General features: G+C 42.8%; 1 protein-coding gene across 3 annotated transcripts in view; it reads right to left on the bottom strand.

Moving 5' to 3' along the window:
• PACS1 (phosphofurin acidic cluster sorting protein 1) overlaps positions 1-26,712 on the bottom strand; it is a 79,915-nt gene that overhangs the window by 10,483 nt on the left and 42,720 nt on the right. For 2 of the 3 annotated variants that reach the window (XM_070766450.1, XM_070766452.1), the window contains exons 6-19: positions 26,206-26,297; positions 25,516-25,596; positions 22,763-22,822; positions 21,566-21,726; positions 19,671-19,764; positions 18,776-18,856; positions 17,704-17,819; positions 15,104-15,242; positions 13,801-13,905; positions 13,532-13,638; positions 11,875-12,029; positions 8,608-8,718; positions 4,876-4,978; positions 3,997-4,039 (exon numbers count right to left, since the gene is read on the bottom strand). In XM_070766450.1, coding sequence (XP_070622551.1) covers positions 3,997-4,039; positions 4,876-4,978; positions 8,608-8,718; positions 11,875-12,029; positions 13,532-13,638; positions 13,801-13,905; positions 15,104-15,242; positions 17,704-17,819; positions 18,776-18,856; positions 19,671-19,764; positions 21,566-21,726; positions 22,763-22,822; positions 25,516-25,596; positions 26,206-26,297 — 1,448 coding nt within the window. The remainder of the gene's footprint in view (positions 1-3,996; positions 4,040-4,875; positions 4,979-8,607; positions 8,719-11,874; positions 12,030-13,531; positions 13,639-13,800; positions 13,906-15,103; positions 15,243-17,703; positions 17,820-18,775; positions 18,857-19,670; positions 19,765-21,565; positions 21,727-22,762; positions 22,823-25,515; positions 25,597-26,205; positions 26,298-26,712) is intronic. The other variant, XM_070766451.1, reaches the window with a different exon arrangement.

The raw sequence follows: 26,712 nt of genomic DNA, 5'->3' as shown, positions 1-26,712 counted from the left end.
CCTTGGCTTAGAGAGTTAAAATTAATTCCAAGCTCAATTATATCTTGTCTCCTAATTGAGGCACTTTTGGGCTTCAGCCACAACTATTGCTACTAATTTTTTCTCATTGCTCCTATCACCCATCTCCTCCCACTTAGGACTGTTAAGATTTTTATTAATGTTGTTTCCTGATTGCTCATTTGACCCCTATGACAATCCTTAAGTTCTGGACCTCGTGATTCTTGACAAATGTATATTTTACTTTTATGTAACACTGAGAGCATCTGCACCAAAGACAAATTCCTTGTGTGGTCATTCACACTTGGCTAATAAAGAATTCTATTCTATTCTATTCAATAATAATAATAATAATAAATTTATTGTCATTGTCAAAGCAACGAATTGTCATTGGCAACGAAAGTCGTGTGACACCCACGATACATAAAAACAGAATAGGTAAATTTAAAAATAGAATAAAAAATGGAATAAAATGTCCCACCCACTACAAAATTCCCCACCCTGAACCACTCAACCGTCTACATGACAGACCGAGTAATATTGTCCAACAGTTCTATTCTAATCCATTCCATTCTTGACAAATGCCCCCTATGTACACTGATAGCATTTGCACCAAAGACAAATTCCTCGTGTGTCCAATCACACTTGGCCAATAAAGAATTCTATTCTATTCTATTCTATTCTATTCCATTCCTGACAAATGTCTCTTTTTCTTTAATGTACACTGAGAGCATTTGCACCAAAGACAAATTCCTCGTGTGTCCAATCACACTTGGCCAATAAAGAATTCTATTCTATTCTATTCCATTCCTGACAAATGTCTCTTTTTCTTTTATGTACACTGAGAGCATTTGCACCAAAGACAAATTCCTCGTGTGTCCAATCACACTTGGCCAATAAAGAATTCTATTCTATTCTATTCCATTCCTGACAAATGTCTCTTTTTCTTTTATGTACACTGAGAGCATTTGCACCAAAGACAAATTCCTCGTGTGTCCAATCACACTTGGCCAATAAAGAATTCTATTCTATTCTATTCCATTCCTGACAAATGTCTCTTTTTCTTTTATGTACACTGAGAGCATTTGCACCAAAGACAAATTCCTCGTGTGTCCAATCACACTTGGCCAATAAAGAATTCTATTCTATTCTATTCCATTCCTGACAAATGTCTCTTTTTCTTTTATGTACACTGAGAGCATTTGCACCAAAGACAAATTCCTCGTGTGTCCAATCACACTTGGCCAATAAAGAATTCTATTCTATTCTATTCCATTCCTGACAAATGTCTCTTTTTCTTTTATGTACACTGAGAGCATTTGCACCAAAGACAAATTCCTCGTGTGTCCAATCACACTTGGCCAATAAAGAATTCTATTCTATTCTATTCCATTCCTGACAAATGTCTCTTTTTCTTTTATGTACACTGAGAGCATTTGCACCAAAGACAAATTCCTCGTGTGTCCAATCACACTTGGCCAATAAAGAATTCTATTCTATTCTATTCTATTCCATTCCTGACAAATGTCTCTTTTTCTTTTATGTACACTGATAGCATTTGCACCAAAGACAAATTCCTCGTGTGTCCAATCACACTTGGCCAATAAAGAATTCTATTCTATTCTATTCCATTCCTGACAAATGTCTCTTTTTCTTTTATGTACACTGAGAGCATTTGCACCAAAGACAAATTCCTCGTGTGTCCAATCACACTTGGCCAATAAAGAATTCTATTCTATTCTATTCTATTCTATTCCATTCCTGACAAATGTCTCTTTTTCTTTTATGTACACTGATAGCATTTGCACCAAAGACAAATTCCTCGTGTGTCCAATCACACTTGGCCAATAAAGAATTCTATTCTATTCTATTCCATTCCTGACAAATGTCTCTTTTTCTTTTATGTACACTGAGAGCATTTGCACCAAAGACAAATTCCTCGTGTGTCCAATCACACTTGGCCAATAAAGAATTCTATTCTATTCTATTCTATTCCATTCCTGACAAATGTCTCTTTTTCTTTTATGTACACTGAGAGCATTTGCACCAAAGACAAATTCCTCGTGTGTCCAATCACACTTGGCCAATAAAGAATTCTATTCTATTCTATTCCATTCCTGACAAATGTCTCTTTTTCTTTTATGTACACTGAGAGCATTTGCACCAAAGACAAATTCCTCGTGTGTCCAATCACACTTGGCCAATAAAGAATTCTATTCTATTCTATTCCATTCCTGACAAATGTCTCTTTTTCTTTTATGTACACTGAGAGCATTTGCACCAAAGACAAATTCCTCGTGTGTCCAATCACACTTGGCCAATAAAGAATTCTATTCTATTCTATTCTATTCTATTCCATTCCTGACAAATGTCTCTTTTTCTTTAATGTACACTGAGAGCATTTGCACCAAAGACAAATTCCTCGTGTGTCCAATCACACTTGGCCAATAAAGAATTCTATTCTATTCTATTCCATTCCATTCCTGACAAATGTCTCTTTTTCTTTTATGTACACTGAGAGCATTTGCACCAAAGACAAATTCCTCGTGTGTCCAATCACACTTGGCCAATAAAGAATTCTATTCTATTCTATTCCATTCCTGACAAATGTCTCTTTTTCTTTTATGTACACTGAGAGCATTTGCACCAAAGACAAATTCCTCGTGTGTCCAATCACACTTGGCCAATAAAGAATTCTATTCTATTCCATTCCATTCCTGACAAATGTCTCTTTTTCTTTTATGTACACTGAGAGCATTTGCACCAAAGACAAATTCCTCGTGTGTCCAATCACACTTGGCCAATAAAGAATTCTATTCTATTCTATTCCATTCCTGACAAATGTCTCTTTTTCTTTTATGTACACTGAGAGCATTTGCACCAAAGACAAATTCCTCGTGTGTCCAATCACACTTGGCCAATAAAGAATTCTATTCTATTCTATTCTATTCTATTCCATTCCTGACAAATGTCTCTTTTTCTTTAATGTACACTGAGAGCATTTGCACCAAAGACAAATTCCTCGTGTGTCCAATCACACTTGGCCAATAAAGAATTCTATTCTATTCTATTCTATTCTATTCCATTCCTGACAAATGTCTCTTTTTCTTTAATGTACACTGAGAGCATTTGCACCAAAGACAAATTCCTCGTGTGTCCAATCACACTTGGCCAATAAAGAATTCTATTCTATTCTATTCCATTCCTGACAAATGTCTCTTTTTCTTTTATGTACACTGAGAGCATTTGCACCAAAGACAAATTCCTCGTGTGTCCAATCACACTTGGCCAATAAAGAATTCTATTCTATTCCATTCCATTCCTGACAAATGTCTCTTTTTCTTTTATGTACACTGAGAGCATTTGCACCAAAGACAAATTCCTCGTGTGTCCAATCACACTTGGCCAATAAAGAATTCTATTCTATTCTATTCCATTCCATTCCTGACAAATGTCTCTTTTTCTTTTATGTACACTGAGAGCATTTGCACCAAAGACAAATTCCTCGTGTGTCCAATCACACTTGGCCAATAAAGAATTCTATTCTATTCTATTCCATTCCTGACAAATGTCTCTTTTTCTTTTATGTACACTGAGAGCATTTGCACCAAAGACAAATTCCTCGTGTGTCCAATCACACTTGGCCAATAAAGAATTCTATTCTATTCTATTCCATTCCTGACAAATGTCTCTTTTTCTTTTATGTACACTGAGAGCATTTGCACCAAAGACAAATTCCTCGTGTGTCCAATCACACTTGGCCAATAAAAATTTCTATTCTATTCTTTTTTTAAAAAAAACCCACCTTCCCATTCAACATCCGCCTTGGCGAAGCGAGCGAGCAGGTGTTAGCCGAGAGTATACCCAGTATACCCAGCCGTCTCTTCCCCTCCTCCTCCTCCTCCTCTTCCCCCCCACCTGTTTACACCTGGGCAAACGAAGCCCGCCAGAAATCTTAAGATGTTTTCCAAATAGCCAAAGATCTTCAAACCGTCTTACCCCAATGAAAGGGATGAACTTCTGATAGGAATCTTCATCTTGGCTGCAGAGAAGGGGGAAAAAAGGAAAAGGAAGAAGTGGTTATTTTTAATTTAATTTAATTACTTAGATTTTTATTTTGACGATAAATGGCGGTTGTACATCCGGTTTTCGAGTAACCCTATAAGTAAGTAAGTAAGTAAGTAAGTCAGTCAGTCAGTCAGGCAGGCAGGCAGGAAGGAAGGAAGGAAGGAAGGCAAGCAGGAAGGAAGGGGAAGAAGGAAGGAAGGAAGGAAGGAAGGGGAAGAAGGAAGGAAGGGGAAGAAGGAAGAAAGGAAAAAAGGAAGGCAGGAAGGAAAAAAGGAAGGCAAGGAAGGAAGGAAGGAAGGAAGGAAGGCAAGCAGGAAGGAAGGGGAAGAAGGAAGGAAGGCAAGCAGGAAGGAAGGAAGGGGAAGAAGGAAGGAAGGAAGGAAAAAAGGAAGGCAAGGAAGGAAGGAAGGAAGGAAGGAAGATGGAAGGGAAGGAGGAAAGACAATGGAAGGAAGGAAGAATGATGGAGGAAGGAAAGAAAGGAGGAGGGAGGGAGGGAGAGAAGGAGAAAAAATGGATCTCAATGTCCTCCTAGCATCTAAACAGCAGGAAACCTTAGCTGAGTTTTCCCTCCTTGATCCTTCCATTCTGTGTCGCCCATCACCAGTCGAGGCCTTGCCTTGCCAAGCCGTGTTGAATGCCTGGGGGGCCCTTAGAAGACCACCCTCTGCTTCTTTTCCACGAGTTACAGAGTGGGTCACGATCTGATTGACGGACAGGATCCCGCTTCATCCCACGGGCTACCTTTGGCTCGCCCTGTCCATTTATTTATTCAGCTTACGGGAAGAGAGGCGCCTGGCCAGCACTTACAATTTGTGTTTGCAGGTCAGCATGGCCTCCGCTACGGGCAGCTGGTGAGTGACGTTGGCTCCGTTTACGTACTGGGTGATCCGGCCCACCACATCCAGCGGTTCTGGGGAAGATTAAAACGGGTCAGGCGGGGTTGAAAAGGAAAATATCCTTGAAACCAGAACTATTCCTTCTCGGAATAATTAGACAGGAATTTACCAAGAACGATAGACGCTTAATATTACACATAACGAGACAGCGGCAAGAATAATATACGAGTCTGCGGAGAGGGGCAGCATACAAATCTAAATAATAAATAAATAAATAATAAAATCTTGGAAGCAGGAATCCACCCCAACAATGTATAATTTGATAGCCAAAATCTACGAGGTAGTAGAAATGACTAAACTAACACATGAACTACAGGACAAGGACATGGGGGACTTTTATAAAACTTGGGACAGATGGTATATCTGGATTGCAAAAAAAACAATTTAAAATGAAAGGAAATTTGGGGACTTAAAAATTAAATTCAGAGAGAAAAATTAAATTGATATTAAGAAAAAATGTTAACAATACAAAGCGTTACTATGCCATTGAGAAAATGAAATAAAATGGATACACTAACAAGAAAACCAAAAGGTTGTATATATATGTAATATATATGTAATGACTATTAAAAGGAAGATATTCCTTTTATATATAAGCTGCAAACCAAGCACACCACTTTTTAGGTGGTGTAGACACTAAGCTATGATACCAAATATTCCATGTATAAAGTAAGATGCCTTGTTTCTTTTTTTATTTGTATGTTGTGTATATATTATTATTTTGTTGTCTTTTGTTATCTTTCTGTTTTAATGTATATATTTAATAAAGTCTTTTTCAAAAAAAATATTATTATTTTTTAAAAAGAAAAGGAAAACCGGAGCCTCTATATTCCAGGGGTGAAACGCTAGCGGTTCGGCCCAGTTCGTACTGGTAGCGGCTCTGTCCACCCGCCACAATTTTTTGTTTTTTAATTTTTAAATTTAAATTTAATTTTAATTCGACTTCTATGCCGCCCAGTCCCGAAAGACTCTGCATATGCGCAAAGCATGCAGCTTCCGAACCTCAAGTAAATTTCACCGCTGCTCTGTTTCCCTTCCGGGTCACAGCCAAGGCTATTGCGGTGGGAGGTAGTGAGGAGGGGGATTCTCCCAAAAGGAGGGGGAAATCTCAGCATTTCAGCTTGTTACAGGTTTGTGGGAGGTTTTTTTCTCCAGATCAGAGAGTAAAAGGGACGTTGAGAGCAAAGTTGGAGCTAATAAAGGGACTCGTATTTGTGGTGGTTGGCTATGGCCCAGCTCCTGCCCCAAGGACTGTGGATGTGGGGGAGACATCCACATGCTGCAGGCCTGTTTTGCCCCCCTCCCCCCCCGGTGGAATCTGCTGATGAAGGCTCCTCTGACCAAGAAGACATGAGTGACAGGGAGGAGGAGAGTGGGGCAGACAGCTCAGAAAGAGATCAATTATCTAGCTCCTCCTTGGATTCGGAACAAGAGTTAATGATACAGCCACGCATGCGGAGAGCGATGCATAGGCAGCAACAACTGAGAGATTATTATCAAAGAAAATGAGGCCACCTGTGGTTGGGTGGGGCTGGGGTCATTAGTGAAGCTGCTATAAAGAGCAGCCTGTGGGTTTGGCCATTGTGGAGGATTATCTGATCGTTGTGTTTCGTGACTGCTTTACTGACTTTGACCTTTGTGTGCTGATTTTTCCCCGCTTGGAAACTAAACCAGAGCCAAGTGTGTTTCACTTTGTGAAAGAAGAAGGACTGTGAATTGCCTCCCAGCTGCAAGCTAAGTATCACAGAACTGATAAGGGACTTGTACAAATTACCAGTTTGTTTGGAGACGAGGGCTCTTTGCTATCCCAAAAGAGGGCTTGGGTTAAGGGACTTTTCGTTATAAAGAACATTGTTTTGAATTTTCAAACGTGTGTGTGTCTGAAATTTGTACCTGTGAATTTTTGGGAGGAGTCTACCAGAGAGCCCGACAGAACAGGACTTATTCTCTGGCTGTGTTGCCTTTGTGCTATGCCCTGGGTCATCACAGATGGCTCCGTTGACTCTCAATTGACCCCAATTCAGAAAATTTACCCGATTTTCATTGGATTGTGGGCAGTCCTCGTTTAGTGACCACAGTTGGGACCAGCAGCTTAGCAGTTAAGCAAAGCAATGGCTAAGGGAAAGTTTGCAACTGCTATTACGTGTGAGAGAAGGAGGGTGAAGACAGCCTCTCGCCCAATGGTTCCCTGAGGACAGGAAGTTCTCGACTTATGACCACAATTGAGGCCGACACTTCCGCTGCCCCAGTTGTTACAGGAATTCCCCGCAATTTATTTATTTATTTATTTATTATTTAGATTTGTATGCCGCCCCTCTCCGCAGACTCGGGGCGGCTCACAACAAAGTGAAAAAAACAATCTACAACAAATCTAAATTACTGTTTAAAAATATTTAAAAGACCCCATTTTCTAAACACACATACATACAAACAAACATACCATTCATAAATTGTATCTGCCCGGGGGAGATGTTTCAGTTCCCCCATGCCTGACGACAGAGGTGGGTCTTAAGGAGCTTACAAAAGGCAAGGAAAGTAGGGGCAGTTCTAATCTCCGGGGATGAATCTCAACAAAGTGTTGGTTATGACCTTTAAAGCCCTTCATGGCATTGGACCAGAATACTTCCGGAACCGCCTGCTACCGCATGAATCCCAGCGATGGATAAGGTCCCACAGAGTTGGCCTTCTCTGGGTCCCGTCGACTAAACAATGTCATCTGGCGGGCCCCAGGGGAAGAGCCTTCTCTGTGGCGGCCCCGGCCCTCTGGAATCAACTCCCCCCCGGAGATTAGAACTGTCCCCACCCTTCTTGTCTTTCGTAAATTACTCAAGACCCACCTTTACTGCCAGGCATGGGGGAGTTGAGACACCTTCCCCCAGGCTTTTTATATTTATGTTTGGTATGTATGTGTTGTTTGGTTTTTTAAATATGATAGGGTTTTATATGCTTCTTTTTAATATTAGATTTGTTCCGCCATAATATTGTTTTTACTATTGTTGTGAGCCGCCCCGAGTCTCCGGAGAGGGGCGGCATACAAATCTAATTAATAATCATAATAATAATCATAATAATAATCATAATAATAATCATAATAATCATCATCATCATAACAACAACAACAACATGTCCCGTACGTCGAGGATGAGCTGTCTAAAAATTTACTGTATGACAAAAGCTCTCCACACAAGAATCTGAACTACTCGTGGTCAAAGCAAAAGGGTGGTGGATAAGAATTCAAGGTGGGCTGGACTTTGATCTCTTATGAGCACAAAGGGATTCGAGACTGATGAGACACTTGACGCCTCCCACAGCTTCAGCCATGTTTTTATTTCCCGAAACTGGTTGAATCAGGACGGTTGCATCACACGCTGGACACACCACGAAGGGGGGGAAAGGTCTCAATAAATCACGTGACAATGTGAGTTTGACACCTCTGGGTTAATTGATCTTACATCCTGCCTTGGAGTCTCCAAATCACCCCCCAACTAGGACAGAGGGAGGCAAGCAAATCATTTCGGAGGTCTTCCTATGCCGAATCTGACTCAAATATCCCCCGGAACAAGAATCCAGGTAGAGAGTGAGACTGGAGCGAAAGGGATGAAGAAGAGATTTGGGGAAAGAGAAGAGCGGAGCATCTTCTTACCTATGGCAGGTGGTTCAGTTTTGCTGAAGAGGTCACGCCAAGAGGTGTCTAAAAACATATTGCTGTACCGGCTGTCCACGGAGCCCATGTATTTCGCGACCGGATGAGATCCTGACGGAGAAACACAAGGAAGTTGATCAGCATGGGGGGAAAAAACCCGGAAGAAATGCAAGGTTATTTCTTGATCAAAATACAATAAAATTTCTTGATCAAAGTGGAAAGGCCGAAACAGACCAGGGCGGCCAGTGATTGTTTTGAATGCCCATTTAATGTTTCCAAATGTAAAATAATGCACTTGGGGAAAAGGAATCCTCAATCTGAGTATTGCATTGGCAGTTCTGTGTTAGCAAATACTTCAGAAGGGAAGGATTTAGGGGTCGTGATTTCTGACAGTCTCCAAATGGGTGAGCAGTGCAGTCAGGTGGTAGGGAAAGCAAGTAGGATGCTTGGCTGCCTAGCTAGAGGTATCACAAGCAGGAAGAGGGAGATTATGATCCCGCTGTATAGAGCGCTGGTGAGACCCCATTTGGAATACTGTGTTCAGTTCTGGAGACCTCACCTACAAAAAGAGATTGACAAAATTGAAGGGGTCCAAAGACGGGCTACAAGAATGGTGGAAGGTCTTAAGCATAAAACGTATCAGGAAAGACTTCATGGACTCCGTCTGTATAGTCTGGAGGACAGAAGGAAAAGGGGGGACATGATCGAAACACTTAAATATATTAAAGGGTTAAATAAGATCCAGGAGGGAAGTGTTTTTAATAGGAAAGTGAACACAAGAACAAGGGGGCACAATCTGAAGTTAGTTGGGGGAAAGATCAAAAGCAACATGTGAAAATATTATTTCACTGAAAGAGTAGTAGATCCTTGGAACAAACTTCCAGCAGACGTGGTAGATAAATCCACAGTAACTGAATTTAAACATGCCTGGGATAAACATAGATCCATCCTAAGATAAAATACAGAAAATAGTATAAGGGCAGACTAGATGGACCATGAGGTCTTTTTCTGCCGTCAGACTTTCTTTCTTTCTTTCTTTCTTTCTTTCTTTCTTTCTTTCTTTCTTTCTTTCTTTCTTTATTTATTAATTACTTAGATTTGTATGCCGCCCCTCTCCGAAGACTCTATGTTTCTAAGTTCATTTGATTGTTTTTAATATAGTGGGATCTTAGCCTATAGTTTTAATTAATTAGATTTGTGTACACATTGTTTTATATTGTACCCCGTGAGTTGCCCCAAGTCTTCGGCAAAGGGTGGCATGCAAGTCTAATTAATAATAATAATAATAATAATAATAATAATAATAATAATAACAACAACAACAACAACAGCAGCAACAACAACAACAACAACAATAAAACAACAATAACAATAGTAATAATAATGCTGACAGTCCTCATTTAGCGACCATCTGGTTTTGCAGCAGTTCTACAACAGTGATTGATTGATTGATTGATTGATTGATTGATTGAGTGAGTGAGTTAGTTATTGCATTTGTATGCCCCCCCTCTCCGCAGACTCGGGGCGGCTAGCAGCAGTGATAAAAAACAGCATGTAACAATCCAATACTAAAATACGTAAAAACCATTATTATAAAACCTAGCATACATACAAACATACCATGCGTAAATTGTAAGGCCTAGGGGGAAAGAGTATCTCAGTTCCCCCATGCCTGACGGCAAAGGTGGGTTTTAAGAAGCTTACGAAAGGCAAGGAGGGTGGGGGAAATTCTAATCTCGGGGGGGAGTTGGTTCCAAAGGGCCGGGGCCGCCACAGAGAAGGCTCTTCCCCTGGGTCCCACCAAACGACAAATTAAAAGTAATTTGCCACCAAGCCTTGCATTTTAAAAGCTTTGTGGTTCCGTAAAGCTTGGCTTGGATTGTAAACCTAGTTCAAGCTTCACTTAGCTAAGCTGCTGGTCCCAACCGTGGTCACTAAATGAGGACTGCCAACAATCTGATTAAAAAAATCAGGTAATTTTTCTGAATTGGGGGGTCAACTGAGAGTCAATGGAGCCACCTGTGATGATCCAGGACATGGCAGAAAGCAAACCAGCCAAGAAAATAAGTATGAATCCCTTTATTAGCTCCAACTTTTTCCCCAACGTCCTTTTTACTCTCCGGTCTAAATGAACTGTTATTTTATTTTGATGATCGGCTGCCTCGGAGAAACAGCAGATCCAAGACACGGTTTAGAGAGATAATAATTTAATAATAATAATAATTTATTAGATTTGTATGCCGCCCCTCTCCGAAGACTCGGGGCGGCTCACAACAACGATAAAAAACAATATTATACTGGCACAAATCTAATATTAAAAAAAACTAAAAACCCAAACAGCACATACATACCAAACATAAATTATAAAGAGCCTGGGGGAAAGGTGTCTCAAATCCCCCATGCCTGGCGGTATAGGTGGGTCTTGAGTAGTTTACGGAAGACAAGGAGGGTGGGAGCAGTTCTAATCTCCGAGGGGGAGTTGATTCCAGAGGGCCGGGGCCGCCACAGAGAAGGCTCTTCCCCTGGGGCCCGCCAGACGACATTGTTTAGTCGACGGGACCCAGAGAAGGCCAACCCTGTGGGACCTTATCGGCCGCTGGGATTCGTGCAGTAGCAGGCGGTTCCGGAGATGATGTTTATAATCCACCTGATTGCGATCTTAGCAACTACAGTCCGGTAATTCTGTTACCTAGAGCAGTGGTTTTCAACCTTTTTTGAGCCGTGGCACATTTTTTACATTTACAAAACCATGGGGCACATTTTTTTTGGGGGGGGGGGGGGCTAAAAAAAGTTTGGACAAAAAAATCCTCTCTCTCTCTTCCTCCCTTTCGCTCTATTTCTCTCTCCCTCCCTCTTTCTCTCCCTCCCTATTTTTCTCTCTCTCTCTCCATCCGTCTTTCTTTCTTCCTTCTTTCCACTTTTTTGCTCTCTTTCTCTCTCCCTCCCTCCCTCCCTCTGTCTTTCTCTCTCCCACCTTCCCTCCCTCTCTTTCTCTCTCTCTTTCTTTCTCTTGCTCTCTCTCTCTTGCTTTCTTTCTCTCTTGTTCTCTCTCTCTCTCTTGCTTTCTTTCTCTCTCTCTTGTTCTCTTTCTCTCTCTCTCTTGCTTTCTCTCTCTTGTTTTCTTTTTCTCTCTCTTGCTTGCTTTCTCTCCCTCTTGCTCTCTTTCTCTCTCTCGCTTTCTTTCTCTCTCTCTCGTTTTCTTTCTCTCTCTGAGCTTCGCGGCACACCTGACTGTGTCTCACGGCACACTGGTTGAAAAACACTGACCTAGAGGGATGATAAGGAACCTCATGTGGTTGAGCCAGTCCGACGTCTTGTTGGCCAGCTGCTTGACGAAAAACCTCAAAATGGCACTCAGGTAGCTTTGGCCCCCGACGGACACCACCTTCACGGGACGCGGCATGGAGGAATTGCAATTGCAGCTGTGGAGAGGAAAGGAAAATTAAAATGGGCAGGTGGGTTTCAGGAGTCGGGGGGCCTGGCTTGGCATTTGGGGGGGGGGAATGCTGGGGGCCCCTCTTGATTTAAAGACCCTCCTGTATGGCGAGAATGCAGCGTGATGCAATGTCCCACAGTGTGTCAAGGGAAGGCATTGGCAGGTGTCCGTGGCTATATTTTTAGGGTTGCAATGAAGAGGCAGGAAAACCCACTCCCACACTTTTGAAATGGGCAAATTGGGAAGCCACGGACCTCCAACAAACTACATCCTGGGGTTTTTTCCCCCCCCTTTGGCTTATTCGAGGCAGCCAAAAAAGGCTCCAACAGAAATTTATTAAAGGTTTCAGAGGGTGTCTTAAGCAAGCAACCATTGAGTTTGTGAGGATTGGCCACTAGAGGGGACTATGAAGCTGAAAGAAGGAACACAAATACCAATGTGATAGAGAATGATAGACAGATAATGAGAATGATAGAGATAGATAGATAGATGGATGGATGGATGGGTGATAGATAGATAGATAGATAGATAGATAGATAGATAGATAGATGATAGATAGATATGATTGATAGATAGATAGATAGATAGATAGATGATAGATAGATATGATAGATAGATGATAGATAGATATGATAGATAGATAAATAGATAGATGATAGATAGATAGATAGATAGAGATAGATAGATAGATAGATAGATGATAGATAGATAGATAGAGATAGATAGATAGATAGATGATAGATAGATAGATAGATGATAGATAGAGATAGATAGATAGATAGATAGATTAGATAGATAGATAGATTAGATAGATAGATAGATAGATAGATAGATAGATAGATAGATAGATAGATAGGTTAGATAGATAGATAGATAGATAGATAGATAGACAGACAGACAGACAGACAGACAGACAGACAGACAGATAGGTGATAGATAGATAGATAGATAGATAGATAGACAGACAGACAGACAGACAGATAGGTGATAGATAGATAGATAGATAGATAGATAGATAGATAGATAGATAGACAGACAGACAGACAGACAGACAGACAGACAGATAGATGCTAGATAGATAGATAGATAGATAGATAGATAGATAGATAGAGATAGAGATGGATGAGAGAGATTAGATAGATAGACAAACAGATAATGAGAATGATAGAAATAGGTATTTAGATAGAAGGATAGATAGACAGAATGAGAATGAGATAGACAGATAGGTAGGTATTTAGGTAGATATGTGGATGGATGGATGGATGGATGGATGGATGGATGGGTGGATGGATGGATGGATGGACAGATGGACGGACAAAAAGACAGACAGATTGACTGATGAGGGGGATGGTCCATGGTCCAGCCACTCTTTGTAATAGAGAGAACCTCCAATCAGGACCAGGATCTTACAACCTATCAACCCTCTTTCCAAAAACCTGCCCATCGTGAGACAAGCACAAGCGACCGATCCGAGGGCGGTGAACTCACTATCTCTGGATCCGGGTGAGGAGAGCCGAGAGGACGGCTTGCACTTCGACAGTGGAGCAGGTGCAAACCACGGGTTTCTTTTGATCATGGAGGAGTTCGGCTACGTACTAGAAACAAAGGCAAGGATGCAGTCAGACCAGGCCGGGACAGAGCTTTTGGCTGATATAGTTGCTGAATTGGGCTCTGGCAAAAGTCATGAAATCATAATTTCTCAAATCACCACCGTCTGGGTTGTCGTAAACAAGATACAGGGAGAACCGGAGACTTACCTGGCCTTGCCAGTCCACGGCGTTCACCAGAATCACGTTTTCGGGCAGTGCGGCCTCCGACACAAGGATCTGATTCAATTGGTCATAAACAACCTTGCGAGGAATCTGGGCAGAGAAAAATCAGGCAGGTTTTGAAGGTAGTCCAGGCAAGCATCACTAGGAGTACCAAATGTGACTTTTGGGTAAGATTTTAACGTAACCTTCATCAAATGGGAACCTGAAGGTTGTTGTAAGTTGCTGTCTGAATGCTCCAGAAGAATAGACAATCAAGAAAAGCTGCTCCAGAGGATACTCTCTTAACATTCTACTCAACAAGTCAACTCAACTCAATACAAGGCAAGTTTAGCCAACTCAATTCAACTAAACTCAATGAAAGGCAATGCAACTCAACTCAATGTCAACTCAACTCAACTCAACCGTTACCTCAGCTCAATGCATGGCAAGTTAAACCAACTCAACTCAATGAAAGGCAAGTCAACTCAACACAACTCAGCAAGTCAACCCAATGCAAGATAAGTTAAGCAACTCAATCCAATATAACTCAATGAAAGCCAAGGCAACTCAACTCAACAAGGCAAGTTTAGCCAACTCAGTTCAACTCAACGAAAGGCAATGCAACTCAACTCAATGTCAACTCAACTCAACCGTCAACTCAGCTCAATGCACGGCAAGTTAAACCAACTCAACTCAATGAAAGACAAAGCAACTCAACTCAGCTCAACTCAGCAAGTCAACTCAACTTAATGCAAGGCAAGTTAAGCCAACTCAATACAAGTCGATTCAATTCAACTCAACAAGTCAAGTCCAGTCAACTCATCAACTCAGCTCAAAGCAAGGCAAGTTAAGCCAACTGAATTCAACTCAATGAAAGTCAAGGCAACTCAACTCAATTCATTCAAAAGCAAATCAACTCAGCTCAATGCAAGGTAAGTTAAGCAACTCAATCCAATACAACTCAACTCAATGAAAGCCAAGTCAACTCAACTCAACAAGTCAACTCAACTCAAGACAAGACAAGCCATCTCAACTCAACGAAGGTCAACTCAATGCAAGGCAAGCTAAACCAACTCAACTCCACGAAAAGCAAGGCACTACTCAATTCCAGACCCACTCATCAGATACGGAAGAACATTACCAGGGATGTACAGCCCAGCCCAGTATATTCTCCACCCCATTCTTACTCCAAGTGAAAGTTGCTTCAAAAGAGGACATTAATTCGGTTCCTCCCATCAGCATCCCTTCACCTCAAATCCGCTGAAGGGGGAACTGAGCTACGCTAAGGGGCATCGTGCTCGTAGCTCACCTGTGTACTGTGACATAAATCCGGGGATCTTTCACTGTCGGAGCTATTGGTCCTTTCGCTCAGCGGCTTGGAGAGCTGACGTTCCTTGAGCGGGGTGCTGCGTTTCTGACGGGGTGTGTGGACGTTGCTGTCCATTTTGCTGTCGCCGAGAGAAGAGACACGTTAAGTAAACGCCACAGCTGGAGGGATAATCAAAGCGACGCCACAACTGGTGTTCTGATGTTGCTCCTACTGAGATTGAGCGGGTGGCTTCATTGGAAGGTCGGGAAGAACAGGCCCAACCAGGCCAGGGCCTTTCAGGATTGGGACGGGTTGTCGGCAGTGGGGCAGGATGACCAAGAGAGGTTAAGCAGTGAACATGAAAGACAGAGATCAGGTGGAGAACAAGGACCACCTCCTCCTGATCCGCGAGCACAGAGAGTGGAGAGAAGGCTTAAATAAGGCCCAGGAGGGAAGTGTTTTTAATAGGAAAGTGAACACAAAAACGAGGGGACACAGTCCGAAGTTAGTTGGGGGAAAGATCAAAAGCAACATGAGAAAATATTATTTTACTGAAAGAGCAGTAGATGCTTGGAACAAACTTCCAGCAGACATGGTAGATAAAATCACAGTAACTGAATTTAAATATGCCTGGGATAAACATAGATCCATCGTAAGATAAAATACAAGAAATAGCATAAGGGCAGACAAGATGGCCAGGAGGTCTTTTTCTGCCGTCAGACTTCTATGTTTCTAAGGCGAGAACAGCGCAGACTGACTCGACTACTGAGGAGGAGAGCGCCCCGCCCCTCTTCTCAAGGCACACCTAGGGACTGAGACTTAAGGGAACGCTGCGGGGAGGGGCATTTGTTGAATTCATGGAGTGCCGTTGCCAACAGTTTGAACTTTCCTGGATTCCTTACATTCTTTACGAACTAATTACCTTGCTCCCTTTGTGTTTGTGCTGGGCTACTTGCAGCCAGAGGTTGCTGGAGGTGTGTGTGTGTGTGTGTGTATAAACGTGGGACCATTTGGGGAAATTTGGAACAATAAAGGGGCGGTTTGAACTGGCAGCTGTCTGTGTTGTCCAGGGTCATCACAAGTACCAAATGAATGACCCACTGGGATCCCCATATCAAAATAATATGCATTATGTGCGGCTGGAATCTGAAAATAACATTTAACACGACACAGTTCCTCAACAAAATGGTTCGGTTGAGATCGGCATATGCGGGACTGATTTACCGTCGATTGTACGGGCGATGCTGAAATATAATTCTATCGTGTTTTATTTATCTATACAGTAACCCCTCGCTACTTCACGGTTCATCTTTCACGGATTCTCTATTTCATGGGTTTTCAAAGGGGGCTTAAAGCCATTAAATCCATTAAAAATTTTAAATCCATTAAAAATCCATAAAATCCTTCTACAGCACTACTGTACTCTATTAAAGAAACCGGTAGGAGATCACATGTAGTTCCAGCTGAGAAACATTATAGAATAGAAACATAGAAACATAGAAGACTGACGGCAGAAAAAGACCTCATGGTCCACCTAGTCTGCCCTTATACTATTTCCTGTATTTTATCTTAGGATGGATCTATGTTTATCCCAGGCATGTTTACATTCAGTTCCTGTGGATTTACCAACCACGTCTGCTGGAAGTTTGTTCCAAAGATCTACTACTCTTTCAGTGAAATAATATTTTCTCATGTTGCTTTTGATCTTTCCCCCAACTAACTTCAGATTGTGTCCCCTTGTTCTTGTGTTCACTTTCCTATTAAAAACGCTTCCCTCCTGAACCTTATTTAACCCTTTGACATATTTAAATGTTTCGATCATGTCCCCCCTTTCCCTTCTGTCCTCCAGACTATACAGATGGAGTCCATGAAGTCTTTCCTGATACGTTTTATGCTTAAGACCTTCCACCATTCTTGTAGCCCGTCTTTGGACCCGTTCAATTTTGTCAATATCTTTTTGTAGGTGAGGTCTCCAGAACTGAACACAGTATTCCAAATGTGGTCTCACCAGCGCTCTATATAAGGGGATCACAATCTCCCTCTTCCTGCTTGTTATACCTCTAGCTATGCAGGAAGGATGGAACCTCAGAAGGATGGAAGACTGACTAGACCTTGAGCCAGTGGTGAGATTTGAACTGCTGAACCTTTATACCTCCTATAGGCAGCCTTTTTTTCATTGACTGTAGTCGGGTCAATGACTGTTTAATGCAAAGGGTGGGTTTTAAAAGTCCAAATACTCGTTAAAATACATTAAGTCTGCGGAGAGGGGCGGCATGCAAATCTAAATAATAAATTAATTAATTAATTAAAATATATATATTTCCTCTACTTCACGTAAATTCCACGGGTGGCCAACCCCAGAGAAAAACGAGGGATCACTGTGCATTAAATTACTGGCCTTTTATTCCAATTTCATTTTAAACTGTATTGTATTCCAATTTCACTTGAAATCGTATTGTATTCCGATCTCATTTTAAGTCGTCTTTTCATCCCATTCCATTTTAAATCGTTTTTTCCTCTCTCAAATTTGAGTAATAATTTGTGTCCGAAACTCTGCCCTTTGATACGGGCCAGGGGGCGAATCGATAAACTAAACCTACCTAGGCGAGGCGATGTTTTGAAGGTCCCCCTTGCTCGTTTTCATGGGCGTCTTGACTTTCTCGGGGATAATTAAGGTGTTCGATAGGTCTCCATAAGTGTCCTGCTCATTCCCTTCCTAGACGAACGGAGAAAAGACACGTTCAGTAGGCAGAACGGGGTGGAATGCAGTTCCACCGGTGGAAATGAAGATGTGTGCGCAGCTCCAGCTGATCGGCGGCTGTCACTTCCTGGATTACCCGTCTCAGCTCGGCTCTCCTTTTTCCCCCTGCTGCTGCTGCTGTGCGCTCCTCGCTTTTTTCCTCTTTCCTCCTTCCTGGCCTCGGACGAGCTTCCCTCTCTCCTACCCGGCTCCCCTCCAGCCTCACGCGGCCACCTCCCAAGACCGGGAGAGCCACGCCGTGCCTAAGCAGTCTGGGCTGCGGCCTTTTTCCCCTCTGCCCACAGCCGAGATGAAAAGGCTTCGTGCGGCAATAACAGTTCACTTGAGCGATGATGATCGTTCAAGCCACTCCCTCCTGGTCACATGGCTGGCAAGCCACTCCTAACCCAGTCACGTGACCATCAAGCCACACCCACAAAATAAGCCACACCCAGTAAAGGTTTTGGCTGCCCATTATTGACCCCGCGCCCCAAGGATACCAAAGAGAATCTGTTATTTCCTCAGCCAGTGATGGCAAACCAAGGGCACGCCAGGCCCCAGAGTACAAAAAAACTGCCCAACAGGCCAACTTGAAGTTTGGAAAAAGGGACTTCCGGTTTGCCTGTTGTTCTGTTTTTCACACTCGGGGGGCTTCAAGAAACTTGCCCGAAGGCTCCAGAGTGTGAAAAACAACACAACGGGCAAACCGGAAGTCCCTTTTTCTAAATTTCTGGTTGGCCCGTTGGGCGTTTTTTTTCACCATCCCAGGCTTGCAGAGACAGTAGTAGGGTGGGGGGATTTTGCACATGTGCAGGGGGCAATGAATGAGTGGGAGGGGGAGGGAATATAGGAATATATGCTAGCACACACACAAACATCCTTCCGGCACGCGGACCGAAAAAAGCTCCGCCGCCCCTATCCTAAGCCCTTACCAGAATGTCCGTTTCGTTGATATTGTCATCCATGTTTTTGGTCCGATTGGGTTTGAGCTTGTCCCCGGATGAGGCCTCCATCTGTCAAGGAAGTGAAAGAGAGAGAGAAAAAAAAGAGAAAAATAGTATTAACCCCCTAGCTATTACGGTTTATGTAGGGTATTATTGGGTGGCGTGTCTGTTTTAATAACAAGGGTTTTTAGGTAGTTTTTAAGTATATTGGATTTGTTACACTGCTCATTATTGTTGTGAGCCAAGTCTTCGGAGAGGGGCGGCATACAAATCTAATAAATAATAATAATAATAATGATGATGATGATGATGATGATGATGATGATGAAATATTGTGAAAGTAATAGTGAAAGTGGTCCCAGTGGTACTTGGGCCAAAGGATCTCAGCAGACATTTGAAAACCATCAGAATGGACAAAATCTCCATCTGTCAATTGCAAAAGGCCGCTTTACTGGGATCAGCAAACATAATTTGCCGCTACATCACGCAGTCCTAGGGGCTTGGGAAGCGCCCGACTGGGGACGAAATACGAAATCCATCATAGTGATCTCGTTTGCTGTGTTGTATTGACATAATAATAATAATAATAATAATAATAATAATAATAATAATAATATCATCATCACGCAGCCCTAGGTGCTTGGGAAGCGCCCGACTGGGGACGAAATACGAAATCCACCATAGTGATCTCGTTTGCTGTGTTGTATTGACATAACAACAACAACAACAACAATAATAATAATTATTATTATTATTAATAATAATTTTTTAAAAACAACCAAACAAATGACATCAAAAGATAAAAAAAGAGGAGATAGTAAACGCTGAAAGAGAAAAGGCAAATTACCCTTTAAGACAAAGGACTTCAAACCTGATGACTTACCGGGCTGGTGGCGTCCTTGCCGAGGCTTCCTTTACTGTTCAGGCTTCCGATTTCCGTCTGGGAACTGGACTGGGACATCCCTTCAAAGAAAGGCCTGGAAAAAAAGACCAGAGCAGGGTTCGAGCGGCTGCTGAAAATCAAGAGGAACGGGACGAATCTTCGCAAGAACAGGAGAGGTTTTCCTAAAGGAAAGATTTGGAAGGACTCACAGGCTTAGAAATTTCCCCGGAAAAGCGGACTACAGAGTCGGCATCTCACCCCCAATAATCTGGGTCCACATTTTACCGACCTCAAAAAGCCGGAAGGCTGAGTCAACCTTGAGCCTGGTGGGATTTGAACTGCCCAAATTGCAGAAATCTTCTATCTATCTATCTATCTATCTATCTATCTATCTATCTATCTATCTATCTATCTATCTTATCTATCTATCTTATCTATCTATCTTATCTATCTATCTATCTTATCTATCTATCTATCTTATCTATCTGTCTGTCTGTCTATCTATCTATCTAATCTATCTATCTATCTTATCTATCTATCTATCTTATCTATCTATCTATCTTATCTATCTATCTATCTTATCTATCTATCTATCTTATCTATCTATTTATCTATCCTACCTACCAGTCTCTCTCTCTTTCTTTTTTCTTTCTTTCTTTCTTTCTTTTTCTTTATTTCCTTCCTTTCTTCTTTTCTTTCTTTTTTCTTCCTTCCCTTCCTTCCTTCTTCTATCTACCTATCTACCTACCAATCTCTCTCTTTCTTCTTTCTTTCTCATTCCTCCTTTCTTTCTTTCTTTCTTTTTCTTTCTCTCTCTCTCTTCCTCCCTCTCTTCCTTTTCTTCCATGCATCCATCCATCCATCCATCCATCCATCCATCCATCTATCTATCTATCTTATCTATCTATCTATCTATCTTATCTATCTATCTATCTTATCTATCTATCTATCTTATCTATCTATCTATCTGTCTATCTATCTATCTATCTTATCTATCTATCTTATCTATCTATCTATCTTATCTATCTATCTTATCTATCTATCTATCTTATCTATCTATCTATCTGTCTATCTATCTATCTAATCTATCTATCTATCTTATCTATCTATCTATCTATCTTATCTATCTATCTATCTTATCTATCTATCTATCTATCTTATCTATCTATCTATCTTATCTATCTATTTATCTATCCTACCTACCAGTCTCTCTCTCTTTCTTTTTTCTTTCTTTCTTTCTTTCTTTCTTTTTCTTTATTTCCTTCCTTTCTTCTTTTCTTTCTTTTTTCTTCCTTCCTTCCCTTCCTTCCTTCTTCTATCTACCTATCTACCTACCAATCTCTCTCTTTCTTCTTTCTTTCTCATTCCTCCTTTCTTTCTTTCTTTCTTTCTTTTTCTTTCTCTCTCTCTCTTCCTCCCTCTCTTCCTTTTCTTCCATGCATCCATCCATCCATCCATCCATCCATCCATCCATCCATCCATCTATCTATCTATCTATCTATCTATCTATCTATATATATATATATATATATAGATACAGTAGACAGATCTATCTAATCCATCCATCCTTCCATAGCAACAGCACTTAAGACTTATATACCACTTTAAAATCAATCTTGAGCCTGGTGAAATTCCAACTGCCAAATTGCAGGCAGCCGGCAGAAGTAGCCTGCAGTACTGCACTCTAACCACTTCGCCAACGTGGCTCATGAAAGGAACCCGAGGGAGAGCGTCCATCAGGGTCCTAGAGTGCCCCCTCTCAGTTCCTCTCCAAGTTTCACTTCTAGGAACATTTGATGGGAGGCTTGAGACGGTGGGCAGACATTAAGGGAAGGACGGGGCCTCCTCCGCCCAGCCCCCTCGGTTTCCCAGCCTCCCTCCCCGGCTGCGCTTACTTGAGTTTGGGCTTCGGGGTGCTGAGGATGCTCTCCGTGTCCTCCATCTCGGGGCCGCTGTCGCTGGGGTTGTACATCTCCAGGCTGTCGTAAAGCTCGTCCAGGTCCTCTTCCACCTCTCGGATCTGCTCCCGAGAAACGTGTTCTAAGCCAAAGCCCACCTGGGGGGAGGGGGGGAGAGAAGGCTTCGCGGTCAGGACAGGGGAGACTCAACTCTCCAAGGAAGCTTTTCCCTGCCTTTGGTTATTGGGGGGGGGGATTGGGGGGCACAGGACTTGTCTTGCTTACGAGGGACCAGAATTTAGGATACCTAAGGCAGGCCGCCGTTGAGTCAGTTGCACCCAATTGTTACTTTGAAAATGTGGTTTTTAAGCAAATCATTGCGGCTGGGGAGGAGGAAGGAAGGAAGGAGAAGGGAAGGGAAAGAGAAAGAGGGAGGGAGGGGAAAAGGGAAGAGAAAGAGAAACAGGGAGGGAGGGAAGAAGGAAGGAGAAAAGAAGGTAAAGAGAAAGAGGAAAGAAGGAAGGAAGGAAGGAAGGGAAGGAAGGAAGGGAGAAGAAAAGAAGGGAAAGGGAAGAATAAGGGAGAGGGAGGAAGGGGAAAAGAAGGGAATGGAAAGGGAGGGAAGGAGGGAGGGAGGAGGAGGAAAGGAAGGGAAAGAAAGGGAGGGAGGGAGGAAGGAAAGAAGGGAAGTGAAAGAAAAAGAGCAAGGAAGGAAGGAAGGAAGGGCGGGAGAAGAAAAGAAGGGAAAGAGAAGGAGAAAGGAAGGAAAGAGAAGAGTAAGGGAGAGAGAGGGAGGGGAAAAGAAGGGAATGGAAAGGGAGGGAAGGCGGGAGGGAGGAGGAGGAAATGAAGGGAAAGGAAAGAGGGAGGGAGGGGAATTCTGGGAGTTGAAGTCAATGCATCAAGATGCCAAGGCTAAGAAACACTTGAGTTAAAGGTTTACAGCTTTAGTCAGGCAAGATTCTGTCCATCAGCAGATAAAGAATTGCCCTCGATGGGATTTCACGGTGCCCTCTACGGGTTTTAAGGGAGTCAATTGGGGGGGGGGTGTTTCCGCCCCCTCCTTACCACGTTGTCGACACTGCACCCACCCACCCCGGAACCCAAACAGCAGCATTTGGCACGGAATTTTTCTTTGCTTTTCTTTTTTTTGCAGTCGTAGTAGCAAAATTAGAAATATCTCGCCCCGCTTACCTCATCCGAGACTTTGAACCTTTTCAGCAAAGCCACAAACTTCTGCTTAATATTTGGCTGCTGTGAAAAAGAGGGAGGGTTTGCCTGTTAGGAAAAGGGACCCAGGCCCTAGAGAAGCCCAAACTTGGCAACGCGGAAGAGCCAAAACAAAGCAAAGGATTTGGAACACACACAAAAACGCACACGCTGGTATAATAATGTGCATAGAACATAGAAGGTTCTCTAACTTTGGGACATGGCCACCATAAATGGCAGTAGGTTCTTCGCTCCTTTGGACATTGCCGGTCCTCGTCTAATAAATAATTGTTGTGGTTAGCTCTGGCCCAGCTCCTGCCCCAAGGACTGTGGATGTGGGGGAGACATCCACATGCTGCAGGCCTGGTTTGCCCCCCCGGTGGAATCTGATGATGAAGGCTCCTCTGACCAAGAAGACATGAGTGACAGGGAGGAGGAGAGTGGGGCAGACAGCTCAGAAGGAGATCAATTATCTAGCTCCTCCTTGGATTCAGAACAAGAATTAATGATACAGCCACGCATGCGGAGAGCGATGCATAGGCAGCAACAACTGAGAGATTATTATCAAAGAAAATGAGGCCACCTGTGGTTGGGTGGGGCTGTGGTCATTAGTGAGGCTGCTATAAAGAGCAGCCTGTGGGTTTGGCCATTGTGGAGGATTATCTGATCGTTGTGTTTCGTGACTGCTTTACTGACTTTGACCTTTTGTGTGCTGATTTTTCCCCGTTTGGAAACTAAACCAGAGCAAAGTGTGTTTCACTTTGTGAAAGAAGAAGGACTGTGAATTGTCTCACAGCTGCAAGCTAAGTATCACAGAACTGATAAGGGACTTGTACAAATTACCAGTTTGTTTGGAGACGAGGGCTCTTGGCTATAACAAAAGAGGGCTTGGTTTAAGGGACTTTTCATTATAAAGAACATTGTTTTGGATTTTCAAACATGTGTGTGTCTGAAATTTGTACCTGTGAATTTTTGGGAGGAGTCTGCCAGAGAGCCCGACAGAACAAATAATAATAATTAATAATAATTTTGGTGATGCCGTTGAAAAACATCTTCGCCAATGGCGCCGGAGGTAGGTGCCAACGATAAAACATTTTTCCGAATATTTTCTTTGTGTGATGTGTAGTTCGTTCCCCATATTTTTTTAAAAAAATAATTTTAGTGGGTATATAAATATTTTTTAAAAAGACATCAAATATTTTATCATGTGGTTACATCTTCAAATGCACTTATGTCTTATAGCACAAGACAACACATAAGTCAAAAACGGTTCTTTCCTTGCGTATTTCCACGGCCCGTAACAACAGTGGTTGTGTTCCATTTTTAAATGTAGAAAATAAACATTGGCAATATAATAAATAATACTTATATTTTATCCACCGATATTTTATCTACCAGGGCCACGGCATAGTCAAAGTTTTCTGGCTGTGCAATTGAATTGCCTTTCGCTGCCTCTTAAATTGTAATGGGATGTTAGAGAAAATGTGAAATTATTTTCTCCTCCGGGCCGAGTAAGAATTTATCCAGAACTTAGAATTAGGGCTCTTGCCAAGCCCAGAATTTTGCAACAAGAGAGTAGAGCTGGAGGGGACATTAGAGGTCTGCTAGTCCAACCCCCAGCTCAAGCAGAAGCCCTTGCCTAGATGACTCTAGACAAATGGTTCTCCAGTCTCCTCTTAAAAGTTTCCAGTTAAACCCTCCTTCCTTCTCTCCCTCCCTTCATACTTTATTCCTTCCTTCCTTTCCTTTCCTTTCCTTCCCTTCCTTCCTCTCTCCCTTATATCTAGCTGTATCTCTTTTCTCCCTGCCTTTCTTTCCTTCCTTCCGTTATTTCCTTCCTTCCTTCCCTCCTTCTTCCCTCCTTCCATTACATCTAGCTGTACCTCTTCCCCACTCCCTCTCCTTCCTTCCTTCTTTCCTTCTGTTGTTCCTTCCTCCTTTCCCTCCTCCCTCCCTCCCTCCATTACATCTAGCTGTACCTCTTTCCCCCTCCCTCTCTTCCTTCCTTCCCTCTTTTTCTTCCCTTTCCTTCCTTTTTTCTTCCTCTCTCCCTCCTTCCCTTCTGTTCTTTTTGCCTTCCTTCCACCCTCCTTCCCTCTCTTTCCCTTCCTTTCTCTTTCTTTCCCTTTCCTTCTTTTCTCCTTTCCTTCTGTTGTTCCTTCCTTCCTTCCTTCTTTCCTCCCTCCCTCCATCACAACTAGCTCTACCTCTTTTCCCCCTCCCTCTCCTCCCTCTCTTTCCTTCCTTCTTTCCTTCCGTTGTTCCTTCCTTCCTTCCGTCCCTCCATTACATCTAGCTGTACCTCTTTCCCCCTCCCTCTCCTTCCTTCCTTCTTTCCTTCCGTTGTTCCTTCCTTCTTTCCCTCCTCCCTCTCTCCCTCTTTCTCTTCCCTTTCTTTCTTCTCTCCTCCCTCCCTCCTTCCCTTCCTTCTTTTCTCCTTCCTTTCTTTTCCTCCCTCCCTCCATTACAATTAGCTGTACCTCTTTTCCCCCTCCCTCTCCTCCCTCTCCTTCCTTCCTTCCCTCCCTCCCTGTGGCTAGAATGCAATACTGCAGGCTGCCAGGAGTTCGATCCTGACCGGCTCAAAGGTTGACTCAGCCTCCCATGGTCAGCAAAACCAGGACCCAGATTGTTAGGGCCATACACCAAGTCTATAAACCACTTAAGCGAGGGCTGTAAAGCGAAGGGGTAAAACGAGCCTTAAGGGCTGTTGCTACGACACATCCCACCTGACTCACCCGAGTGATTGCAGAAGCGGAGGTGAGTTTCCTTCTGGGCTTTTTCACCTTCCTAAGATCGTCCTCTTCGTAGAACAAATCCTGCCGGGAGAAAAACGGAGACGCCGTTGCAGGATTCAAGCACTGAAGGTGACACACCACCCCATTTGGGGGTCAGAATTTTCACTGCTCCTGTGTTTTCCCCCCGAAAATATAAGACCTGGTCTGCAGTGAACAACAACTTTGACTCGGACTCTTTATTTATTTATTATTTATTTATTTTGTCCAATACACAATGAGGGTTTTAGTGGGTATATATCTATATACACATAGTAAAATACATGATGAAGGTTATAGAGGAGATACTCATAATATATCTAAGAAAGAACAGAAAAGAAGGTATAGTAATAGAACATATCAATGAAAGAATAGAAGAAGAGATATAGGAATAGAAGAAAGGTACAGGAGATATAGGAGAGCAGTAGGACAGGGGACGGAAGGCACTCTAGGGCACTTGTACTCGCCCCTTACTGACCTCTTAGGAATCTGGAGAGGTCAACCGTGGATAATCTAAGGGTAAAGTCTTGGGGGTTTGGGGATGACACTATGGAGTCCGGTAATGTAACCTGGACATGTAGCCTGAATACACTCTGTGGAAAGTCCACCTCCTTGGTGACGTTTCCATCCCGGCAAGAAGGACGCTGGACTCACCTGTCCGTGCAAGGGGTCGTCGCTCCCTTCTTGCTCGGACGAGAAGCTCTCCTCTTCCTCCTCCGAGTAGTTGTCGATGTCAGGGGAGCGATCTGGGAAGGAAGCCAGATGGTCAAGAAGGTTTTCCGTGCCTGGCTGGAGTTTTTTGCCGTCTCTTTTGCCAAGCAAACCGTGGCGGCAGTGAAGCCGAGCCGGCGTTTGTTAAAATGAATCCTGCTTCCAACCTCTCCCCGTTGTTTGAAAACCAGCTAGGAAAGTTGCGAATGGCCACCGTCTCTCTCTCTCTCTCTCTCTCTCTCTCTCTCTCTCTCACACACACACACACACACACACACACACACACACACACACACACTTCTTTCCATTTTCTTCTCTTCCCTCCCTCATTCCTTTTTTTGTTCAAATTCCTCCCTTCCTGTTTTTGCTTCCTTCCTTCTCCAACTTCCTTCCTTCCTTCTTTCTCTATCCTCCGTCTTTCTTTCCTTTTCTTTCTTCTTTTATTTCTTT

This window comes from Erythrolamprus reginae, chromosome 13, assembly GCF_031021105.1.
Source record: "Erythrolamprus reginae isolate rEryReg1 chromosome 13, rEryReg1.hap1, whole genome shotgun sequence".
Taxonomy (NCBI): domain Eukaryota; kingdom Metazoa; phylum Chordata; class Lepidosauria; order Squamata; family Dipsadidae; genus Erythrolamprus; species Erythrolamprus reginae.
The sequence above is the reverse complement of the archived record's forward strand: the minus strand, read 5'-3'. Positions and strand labels throughout refer to the sequence as shown.